General features: G+C 41.4%; 1 protein-coding gene across 1 annotated transcript in view; it reads right to left on the bottom strand.

Annotated features, from left to right (window-relative positions):
* The window catches only part of PLPP4 (phospholipid phosphatase 4), a 117,861-nt gene that overhangs the window by 3,170 nt on the left and 102,494 nt on the right, over positions 1–12,197 (bottom strand). Inside the window, 1 exon segment of the mRNA XM_063131587.1 lies at positions 7,440–7,610. Within this exon segment, the coding sequence (XP_062987657.1) occupies positions 7,440–7,610 (171 nt within the window).

The raw sequence follows: 12,197 nt of genomic DNA, 5'->3' as shown, positions 1-12,197 counted from the left end.
ATATTGCTTAGTAGTCATCAAGCATTAAATAGTTTGGGGTACATACCAGACTTCTGCTTCACTGTGATGCTGAGGATATGGAAATTTATCATCCAAATAGCTTCCAAAACCACCACAGCTCAATTAAAAATGAAATGCATGCATCATTTTATAATCAAAACCACAATGAATGGTTCACAACTACAGAAATAGCATATGATATTACATTAGAACAACTCCTTTCAACTTCCAGTTGTTTTTATATCTGCTTTTATATTGGCATGTTAAATATTTCCTTTGAAGATACCTAAAGTCAGCAGCAATGACTTAAATGACAGCTTCTTAGGTCAAGCTTTTCTTCTTTTCCTGTTGCGCGTTATAAAAATCTTCCTACTTATCTCTGGAGCAAAAACTGTGACAGTTAAGGGCACATAAATGTGTAGTTTCATTAAGGATAACTATTGGTAAATAAAGAAGAAGAAGAAAATACAGTAGAGACAAAATAATAGGATTCCATGACCATTCATTTTAATTAAGATGTAGTGATTTTGGCAGCCATTTTGGATCATATTATTTCCAGTTTCTCAGCATTACAGTGTCACAGAAGATTGATTTATAAACCATATTATCTGTTACTTAATGCGCTATGACTATCATATTTAGTTTCAGAACTTATTTCGTACATACTAGGGATGTTGCAAGTGCCCAAAAGTCCAGAAGTCATATGGACTCCCCCATGTCCAGGTGACTGGGTTAGTTGAGTGCCAGTGGCACATTCATGGACCCCTGCTTGAGTGCTTGTGAGGCCCCAATGAACTCTTGGCAGTCATCCACCCTTGTCTAGAGCCTCCATTGTGCACCACAATGGAGGTTTCGTAAAGTATATATTTCCCCTCACTGCATTATTTGGGCCTTTATGCCCGCTACTGGGGGGAGGGGGATTGCACAATTTCCAGAGCCTCTATTTTTGCACACAATGGAGACTCTGAAAATTGCATGTTTTCCCCCACTGCATAAATGGTGGCCATAAAGGCCCCATTTATGCAAGAGAACAAAGGTGCAAATGGAGTGTTCATGCCATCACCGTTGCGTAAATGGGCCTTTATGGCCACCATTTATGCAGAGGGAGGCAATGCGCAGTTTCCCAAGTGTGGGTGGACAGCTGCTGAGTGCTCGAGCCAAGCTGAGCTGCAAAAGATGCTCATTCAGCTCAATGAGGGGGTGTGGATGGCAGGGGCAATGGGGCAAGCATCCAACAAATCAGACATGGGTGAGTTTGCCCAACCCTAGTTTGTGTTGCTGCCCAAAATAAATTTCAGTTGGTCACCATTTTGTAATTTTTCAATTTAGGATTCTAAAACCCTTTGGGATAAATGTTAGGTCTATTTACTTGTCCTTATAAATTCATTAAAATTTGTTAAATAGTGTGGCTTCAAAGGCAAGTATATGCAGTTAAGGATTCAATGTCAGCCAACCTGGCTGCCACCATTGGTATTAGGATCAATGCTGTATGGATGCTGGAAGAGTGCTGTGTACTTTCAATGTTCTAAACAGTAGAGCAACACTCTTCCTTCCAACCTCAGACCTTAAAGCACTTGCCCTAATATGTATACTTGTGCTCTGTTTATAGAAAAGAGGATACTTAGGATACATTTGTGGTGCCACTTACTTTATCACATAGGACAAGCCAGCATGATCTTACCTGATGGCAGTTAAAATATGAATTCCTTTTTCTTCTATTGCATCTATTTTTCACTAAGCGGTGTTTGATTATGTATGCCTGAAGTGCACCTGACAAATGTTACAGAAGTATTCCTTGCTCTAATAGGGGAGAAATGATATGCTGTTTCACTCAAGACAAATTCCTTACATAGAGTCTCTTCTGTATGGGAAATTTCACAAATTCTGCAAAGAGCCCCACATGGGTGATGAGGTTGGGCAGTTGCCAGGGCCTCAAGACCAGCAGAGGGACCACTGCCCTAACAGTGCTAATATTTCCAGTTTGTACAGAGTATCCAAGAAGATCAGATGCAGCCTAAGAGAATTCAAGGTTTCCACCTTTTCTAGATTAGGGGAGCCACCTTTGTCACTTGAGGCTCAGGTGGCCCAGCTATGTCCTTATCTGGACAGGGATAATCTGGCTTTAGTGACCTATGTTTTGGTAACCTTCAAGTTAGATTATTGCAATGTGCTCTACGTGGGGCTGCCATTGAAGCCTGTTCAGAAGCTGCAGCTTGTGCAAAATGTGGCAGCCGGGTTGAAAACAGGGACAAAAAGATCCGAACACATAACATTGATTTTGGTTCACTTGCACTGGCTGCCTGTATGTTTACAAACCTTTGACCTATGAAGTCTTACATGGCTTGGGACCACAATACTTGACAGAGCACCTCTCCTGGCATGAACCTATCATTAAACTACACTCATCGTCTAAGGCCTTCCTCCAGGTGCCTCCTCTAAAAGAGTCTTAAAAGATGGCAACAAGGGATAGGGCCTTCTCAGTGGTGGCCCCCAATTATGGAATGATCTCCCCAACAAGGTCTGCATGCTGCCATCATTATCTTTTCCATGCCAGGTTAGGCATGGAAAACTCAGGGACCTGGAAGCATATGATCAGGTTTTTAATTAAGGTTCTGAATTTCTTATAGTTGATTATTAAACTTCTTTAGGTGTGTATATGTGTGTGTTCTGTGTTTATATGTTTGTATGTAAACTTTTTAATATTATGTACAATATTGTATTGTTATGTTTTTTAATCTTGGCAAACTGCGCAGAGAGTTTTGGCTATTGGGTGGCACAGAAATTTAATAAATAAAATTAAATGTGGGTGTCATGCCTGAGGGGCCCCTATATCCTGGAGCCTGGATATCTGAAGAAATGTCTTCTCCAACATCAACCTGGTTGTACACTAAGATTTCTTTGGAGACATGGGAGAGGGCCTTCTCAGTTATGTTATCCTTCTCTTTCCAGGAAGGCTTGTCTGTCACTTCCTCTGGTGACTTTTAATGCAGCAGGCAAAGACCATTTTATTTTCTTATGTTTTTAATCTCTGATAGACTTTCAATTGTTGTTGGGATTGTCTTAGCTTTTCCCTTAACTGCCATTGTATTGATTGCTGCTGTTTATTATATTGTTGTGAACCACACTGAACTTTTTAAATTGAAGGATGGTATGGAATTCTTAATAAATCAGGTAAAATAGAATATAGTTGGTCCTGTGTGACTAATGGAGACCTACCAATTTTGCATATATAAGTGATGGGAAGTCATGGCGGTTGGTGATTTCTTGCTGCAACTATTATATTGATAGAAACACATGCTCAGTTGTTATTAATACAGGCAGAATTCATGCCATTTCTGACCCAGAGTGGCTTCTACCTGTTGGTAGTTTTATGATGGTTTTAATTTTTGTGAACCGTCTAGAGAGCTTCGGCTATTGGGCGGTATAAAAAGTAATAAATAAAATAAATAAATAAATAAATAAATAGGAAATTTACCCTTGTATGAAGCTCTCTCAGATTCATAACAAAATTATGAATTCAGAATGAAGGTAACGGGAGTCAAGAAAGTAGCTTCCAAGTACATGCTTAGCCTCTTGTATGTTTTTAAAGTGTTGCCTTTTAAAGATGCTCATTATGGTGACAAAATGAGGCTGTTCCTCAATCCCACTTGTACAGAGGCACAGTTCCCTCCCGCTAGGGTAATCAGGATCCTGAGAATGGGCTGGATATTCAGATGCCTCTTTGTGAAGCATACATCAAACAGCCAGCAAACTTTAAAGCCACTTGTCCCTTCAAGTAGCAAGGCCTGTAACTATTAACTTCTTGCAATCTTCCCCAGAGTGTTTTATTTCAACAACTTTATTCCCTCCACCCCAGAAAAGGACAAAAATACAAAGAAAAGGCTGCTGTCCCAGATTCAGTGCTGAAGTCAGTGTCCTTTCATCCATTGTAATTATTTCTGTGTGCCTTGTTGGTAAAATAAATTGCACTCTTTTCAGAAATGTGTGGGTGGGTGGGGGGAACACCTTGTTAAAATAAGTACCTACATGCTTGGAATTCATAACTGCATTAAGTTCACCTGTCCTTGGCCACCAATATCCATGCAAAAACTATGAATACTATATATTTACATGGGGCTGGAAGAAAGGCATAATAATAATTTAGTCAAACTTATATATGACTTTTTAATATACATCTGTCCTATTTGCCTTTCACTTACAGTACCAGTGTCTAATATACTAAATGGATTACCCTTGTTTGCTCACCACTGGACAGTTAAGGCTGTTATCATAAAGCCACCACAGGTAATTCAACACAATTGCCTGTCTCCTTTCAACGTAAGAAACAATGGCTGAGGAACAAAGCCTACACCTGTGTTTTACTGAGAGATTTAGTCTCCCCATTAAAAATGTGGTCCTTTTGGGTAAGTGCTAAAGTCACCTGCTGAAAAACATGTTGTTAATAAGTCCCCACCTCCACCCCGGCCAAAAAAAAAACAGCTACCAGAGTTTTTCTAGTTTTACCTCCTTAAACTTCAAAGGCAAGCATACACAGCTGTAATGGACACAGCAGTAATCCCTTTGGGTGCAGTCTATTTCCACCATACAGAAAATGTTACTGCAATTATCTGCCTCACAGCACACATTTCATTCCATGCATAATTCTGGCTCTTGGCAGAACAGATTTCTAAAGAACACACCTCAAAACTTACCTAAACAGCAAACTTCAGAATAGTTTCACCTTTTTACGCGTATGCATATGCATGTCTGTGTATACATATAAATTCTGTGAACACATCATACACTGAATACCTGATGGGAAAAAGGACATTCCACCACATAATATCTATGCATTTGACTATACATTCTCAGGTGTGATTATAAGAAGATTTCTAATCATATGTGAGTAAAAACCTGAAACAGTTTTTTCTTGAACTTTTCCTAAGAGACTCCTTAGTTGCTTGTGTGTCTGTGTGTTTTAAAGTTTGATGTGTTTATTATGGAGTTGCAGGATTGTCGCCTATTTAGCTTTAAAATAACTGGGTTTCTTTCCTTTTTCCTATTTGTGTTAAAATACAAACCTGAAGCTATTCAAGGAGACATTTCCATCAACCCAGTATCAGAAAGTTTCAGATGCTAATCTGCTACAATCCTTTGTCAAAAACACTGGATAATCTACCTCAAGGCCTGCACAGATCAAGCGATGAAATCCATAATTTGCACTAATATGATGCAGGGAACATCCACACTTCAGAGAATGTTGACAGTTGATAACACGTCAAATGCATTCTACCTGTACATCAAATCAGCAGCTATCCATGTTAAAACATACCACAGAAATGGACACAGATAAGCACAATAAACCTTAATGAACTCATTCCCAGGCCTTTGCTAGATGAGGGGTTAGCCTGGTGCAAGGCCCGGGCTCGTCCCTGTGTGTCCAGATGACGCACAGGGGATCTCGGGCTCAGGCAGGGGTCAAACCTCCCTGGCCCTGGGGTAACCGGCACCACTTGTGGCCCAGTATTTCCCATGGTCTTGGGCTGAGCCTGAGACCACAGGCGTGTAGACCGGTCCACCGCTTTTCTCGGCTACCGCATTTACTCGCGAGGAGCCGGGAAAAGTGTCAGACGGTGCACAGCACTCCGGCCATCAGGGCAGGGTGGGGAGATGGGGGGATCAGAGCCAGGAGGGATGGGGAGGAAACAGACCCAGGGGGATGGGGGGAATCAGAGATCGGGGGGGGGGAATCGGAGATCGGGGGGGAATCAGAGATCACAGAGGGGGAATTACAGCCAGGGTGGGGAAATCGGGGGTGGGGGGAGCGGGGAACCCTATTTTTTTTAAAAAACAACACCTTCCTTAGTCGCTGGTGCGCTCCTGCGCACCCGGCCCCTTTAAGACATTAAACAAAAAGGCCAACACGACAGGGCTTTCCTTTACCCCATCGCGTCTGACATGTGGAAAGGAGTGACAGCCGGTGCTACTTCTAGCGCGGGCTGGCCCCTCCTCACCACCAGATTTTAAGGTAGGTCTAGCAAAGGCCTCAGTGTGTCAAATTTGGCTCAGTAAATTGCCAATAGATCCTGATTGTTTAGTGAGGGGGCTTGGTACAGATCAGGATCCTAGTCTGATAGGTATGCAGGCTTTAACCCTTTGGCCTTGCTGTGGACCCTATCTGGATCAGGAGACATGCCATTTTAATAAATTGTTTTTTGGAAATGCAAATTCCAGGTGCAACCCCCTCCGCCAAGATCTAGATGTGGACAGAGTAGGGGTCAAAGAGTTATAGCTCCTTTCCCAAGAGTCCTGATGTGAATTGAGGCCCCCATGCTGGTACTTTGTAAAAAAAACACATTTTTTGTCTTCCTCTCCCATAATACTACAACCTGGGGTTATCCCATGAAACTGATTGATGGAAGATTCAGGACACATAAAAGGAAGTACTTCTTCACACATTGCATAGTTAAACTATGGAGTTCACTATCACAAGATGTGGCAATGTCCACCAATTTGGATTGCTTTAAAAGGGAGCTGTATAGATTTCTGGAGAAGACTATCAATGGCTACTAGTCCTGAATGCTATGTGCTACCTCCAGGATCATAGGCAGTAAGCCTGTATACACCAGTTGCTGGGGTGCATGGGTGGGAGGGTGCTGTTGCACTGTGTCCTGCTTTTGGGTCCCTGGTTGGCCACTGTGTGAACAGAGTGCTGAACAAGATAGACCCTTGGTATGATCCAGCATGACCCTTTTTATGTTCTTAAAACCCACACCCTGCTGCATCCAAAGCCAGAACTACACAGAAAAGGTAATGTGTACGCTGGCCCTAAGTTGGTGAGTATGAAAGTTCATTTAAGCTACAATCCTATACCCACTTATGTTGGAGTAAGCCCCACTGAAAACAATGATACTCACTTGTGAGTAGACAGGTATAGGATTGCACTGTCCCAAGCTTACAATTCCAAAATAGAATTAGGACAAAAATACCGCCAACCCAACCCCCCATATCTCATTTCAATGACTTATCAGAAAATTTTAGGATATATAAGGAGCTAGCCACAGCCAAATATCACCTTAATTGCAGTCTATATGTATCCGACTATTCATCCATTCATTCATTTAATAGATTTATATATTGCTGTCCATTTTAAAAAAATATCTCTGAATTGTTTACAAGAAAATTAAAAGCATTAAAATACATCATGATGAGCATTAAAATATAATTAAAATGCATAATAATTGACAAAACATTTATGTAAAACATTAATAAAAACATTAAAAACAATTAAAACCACTACAACACATAATTACGAACCAACCAACTGGGGAGCACAGTCACTCTGGGAAGGCCTTGGTAAAGCAATGGGCCTTTAACTGGTGCCTAAAACATGTTATCGTTGGCACCTCCCAGAAAGAGCAAGGACAATTAATGCAAAGGAAAGGATTGCCAAGGCTCACCTTGCCAGTGATGCTTGTAATCACACATGCGTGATAGAGCGATCATCATGGCACAGTACAGAGGTAGAATTGCTGCACAGAGCCGCCAGCTTTTCCCGCGACCTTTTTCAGTGAAGCAGTGCAACTTCCCGGCCAAGTAGAAGGTGGTAAAGCCAAGGCCTGAAAATGCAACTGCCAAAGGAAAAAGAAAATGTAGAACCAGGTAGTGAATTAGTGTTAGCAGAATGAGTCTGAGAAGTGGCTTATAACAGCATGGAAGCAACAGCTACTTACAAGATCCACAATTCACAGTATGTCATTTATGGTTACTTCTGCTCAGTGTGTTTACTCTTGCTGCAAAGGCAATCAGACACTTGTAGAGGCATTCCACCATTTTCAGACTGAGTATTGGAACTAGAAGCTCATATGGGTGAATGCTTCAGTAGTAACAAGACTTTTCTTGGTGCTCACCCAAATCCTCACATACTTAGTATTTAAGTGCATAATTGATAGCTCCTATCCCGGAAGCTTCTACTTCTGCTTAACTCGTCTGCCTCCACCTTATAGTTTTCCTGTCTACCCTCAGGGTAACTTCCATGGCTGGCTCCAGACATTTTGCTTTCTGGGGCAGAATAGAACATTTTGCTCCTCCCCCAAGACAAGGTGCATAGTACCCAAGTCCAGTCAAGTTATTTTGGTACCTAACGCAGGAAAACCACCTGAGTGCATCTTCCCCTCCTGAAAATAAAATTACAATCATGATAAATGAAATAACAAACCATTTGCTGCCTTTTCATGACACACAAAATTAGTGTGTCATGAAAAGGCATGATAAATATTTACTCAAGTGCCCTAATGATAAATGTTTATTCAGCCTTATGATAAAAAATTATAAATGATTGAAATATGTCAAGATATATCTATAGTTGGTTTTAGCTGAAATGCAATGCTAGCATAATAGCTTGTGTAGGGTCTAGCACTGAGATCACTCATGTTAAGGTTTTAGTGAATCTCCGATAAAAGGGAATTCCAGGAGATATGGCACAGCCAAGGAGCATGTCCATCTCTAAGAAAAAGAGCCCATTGCTAAAAGAGGGAGCGAAATTAAGTTAAATAAATGCAATTTCTTACTTCAAGCAAAGGCCCTCTGATAAGCCAAGAGATCATAATGGGTCAGTGGAAGTCATGTTTACAAATATAATATATAGGGTAACCAGATACATTTAAATGTCATAGCTATGGATTCTACTTGCATGTAACATTAAATTCATGTTTGGATCCAGTAGCTTACTCATTTGTTTTCTAAAACTTTGCCACAGGCCTTCTTCACATGTCCATCTGTAAATACTTTTCCACACTAATTGGAAAATGTAATTACTTCAGTGTATTGCAGATGAAACCATTTTGTGTGTGTGTGATTTTAAGCCTGGAAATCATTGTGCGCAATTACCCCAAAGGGCTGCTTTAATCACACCAATAGACCTCTTTAGAAACAAAAACAATAAAGTGAGATGAAAGCCATACACTGACTTAAATTGGAGGCACAAATGCTCGATTCTCTCATGGCCAATCTTATGATGATTTAAGAATGTCCTTGTAAGATACACATCTTGGGGATTTGGCAGGAAATAGCGAGACACATAGGGCACATTCAAGGCTGATTCGCCAGAGGGAAAAGGGAGTATAAAACAATACTACTATGATGGACTGCACTACTTCTTTTAGTAGGCTCAAATGGCCTCCCACTTGTGGTAAATGGGCTGTGCTATTCCTTTGCCATGAGCAGAAACTGTCGGGGTTCATGTCACTGCAAATTGCTAGCTTCTGCTCATGATCTTCATCTCATGGAACCAGGATTTGGAGAAGTGAGCAGAATGTTGGATTAGAGAAACTTGGGTTTAAAACACTACTGGCCTATGACTAAGCTTGATCAGTTCAATTTCCCCTAAGCCTAAAGTACTTCACAAAATTGTTCTAAAAATAAAAATTAGCAGGGGGGCATCATCTATGTAGGCTGAGCTAAATTCTTTGGAAGAACAGCAAGGGATAAATAAATGGCAAATGAGTTGGACAACTCACCCACCATGAACCAGAAGAAGCTATAGGGTAAACTTTTTTTAAAAAAGCAACCATAGTGAATCTAGAAATCATGTGAAGAAGCCAATTAGCTACCTGTTGATGCTTTTCTGCCAGAAGAATGCATTGAAATGCATTCAGCAGACCTTTCCTTAGCCATAAACCAACTCATGTGATTCCTGATTTGCACAATGTGCACTATGCTATGCAGTATGCTTGCTCACTATCATGTGGCCCCAACTAACCATGGGTTAATTAATTTACCCATGGTTATTTGTTATGTGTGAACCAGGTCTCTGTGTTTAAATCTACATTGTGCTTTGTGTGTTTACTGAAAATCCCTATTCTTACTAATCCTTAGCTTGGCCACAGTGGTACAAGTGTTAGTAACCTCAAGACTGGATTATTGCAATGCACTCTATGTGTGGCTGCCCTGGAAGCTGCAGCTAGTGCACAACACAGCAGCTCGGCTGTTATTGGGACCTACCCCTTTTCAGCATGTAACTCCTTTGCTGAGGGAACTGCACTGGCTGTCTATTTGCTACTGGTCTAAGTTTAAGGTTCTGGGACTAGTGTACAAAGCCATAAACAACTTGAGACCAGGATACCTGAGAGAGTGCCTTTCCCCTTACCAACCTGCCTGGTCACTGAGGTTGTCAGAGGGCATGCTCCTGGTGGTTCAACGTTGACCTATGGCCTGAATGGAGTCCACCAGGAAAAGTGCCTTCAGCATGGTGCCCCCTTTTCTGTGGAACTCAGGCAGGTGACAACATTATGTTATTTCTGGCACCTCCTGAAAACAGTCTTATCCTGGGAAGCATTCCTTGACTGACAGTCATGAGTTTTATTCCGAGTAGACCAAAGGCATACAGTTCAATATGCATGCCTAGTCTCATGAGATAATTTCATCAATATGTTCAAAGGGCTTGGAAAAGTGCATGAATCTTGCACTGTTATCCAACCTCAAGCACCTCTGATGTCCTTTACCCACATAGAGATACTGACTGTGAAGCTTAACTCTCATTCATGTCTTCTTTCATTTAGCATCAATGAAGGGCAATTTCTACAGAGAAAAAGAATCAATGAATGCAATTTCCTTTGGAACTTTTTTTATTTTACAGTTTTATAGTTATGCTTTGTCTACAGATATGGATAAAACCCCTCCCATAATCAGTCTCCTAACAACTGACTGAACCTGCCGTTGATTTCAATCTACAATTTAAAATGTATTTGATTGAGGAGATGAATTGTGCCATAAGCTTCAAAGGACAAAATGATTTGGCTTTCGTTATCGAAAGCATAAGATAAGATAAGATAAGATAAGAAGGTTAAACAGAACTATTGTAACCAAAGCTGAAGCCTTGTAGGAGCACAGTGCCCAGCTTTGGTGACTGGCAATTTAGGAACGGCATAAGAATCAGTGGGATGCTGCAACCTTTGACTCCCAGGAAGAACGTTATGGCAAGGGAGAAACCAAACTGGCCCCATCTATTGGGCAGCTGCAGGGAGTTTGCTTCACTCTTCCCTTCCAGAAAGAAGACAGATTGAAACTGAAAACAACCTGGGGTCTGTCTTCATAGGGATGGGTTGGTGCCACTCCACTGTCAAACCCCACACTCTCACTGATGCACAGCGGCAGCAACTTGTCCTAATGAGGGGAGGCAGCGTGGGCTTTCTGGTGGCCATTAGGCTTGCTGTGCCTGCCCCTCCCCCTCCCGCAGCTTCTGGCGACCAATAGGAGCTCCTCTACCACGCTGGAATGCCCCTGGAGTGGCTCTGAGTGAGAACAGAACAGTGAAAGAGCCAGGCTGACATTGTTCTGGCTAGAAAAGTCAGGATAAGTCCCCAACTTTTCAGCTGCGCATCTTCACCTCTTTGCCCCAGGGTGGCTTCAAATCTGTGGTTGCATCATCTAACTGATGTAGCACAGATTCAGAGCTACCCTGGGGCAAAGATGACGTCAAGGCAGCCCCCAGGTCCCATCCATCTCCCATAGAAGGAATTACTGCTCAAACACTTGCTTTCCTCTTCCCTTCCCCCTGCTCTTTTGTTTCACGTCAATTATATTGTGAGTCGGCAGGCAGGGAGGGACTGTCTTATCTGAACATGGCTTAGAAACTCCTAGACACTATAAAAGTGTAAACTGCCCAGAGAGCCTCAACTACTTGGCAGCATAAAAAAGAAAAAAGTGAATAATAATAATAATAATAATAATAATAATAATAATAATAATAATGTACTACTAGTAGTAAATGGAATCAAATGTTATCATGTAATGCAAATTTTGTCAGTACACATCATTTTGGATAATGTACTGGAGTTGAATGGTGGTTAAAATCACTGGGTTAGATAGGGTGACCATATGAAAAGGAGGACAGGGCTCCTGTAAAGAAAAGGGAATTGCATAGAAAAGGGAATTTCAGCAGGTGTCATTTGTATATATGGAGAATCTAGTGAAATTTCCTTTTCATCGCAACAGTTAAAGCTGCAGGAGCTATACTAAAGTGCCCAGACTTAAAAGAGGGCAGGGCACCTGCAGCTTTAACTGTTGTGATGAAGAGGAAATTTCACCAGGTTCTCCAAATATACAAATGACACCTGCTGAAATTCCCTTTTCTATGCAATTGTTAAAGATACAGAAGCCCTGTCCTCCTGTTCATATCGTCACCCTAGGTTAGAGTCATTCTTGAGCCTGATTCAAAC

The sequence above is a fragment of the Elgaria multicarinata genome, chromosome 8, assembly GCF_023053635.1.
Source record: "Elgaria multicarinata webbii isolate HBS135686 ecotype San Diego chromosome 8, rElgMul1.1.pri, whole genome shotgun sequence".
Classification (NCBI taxonomy): domain Eukaryota; kingdom Metazoa; phylum Chordata; class Lepidosauria; order Squamata; family Anguidae; genus Elgaria; species Elgaria multicarinata.
Note: the sequence above shows the minus strand (reverse complement) of the source record. Positions and strands in the feature narration are given on the sequence as shown.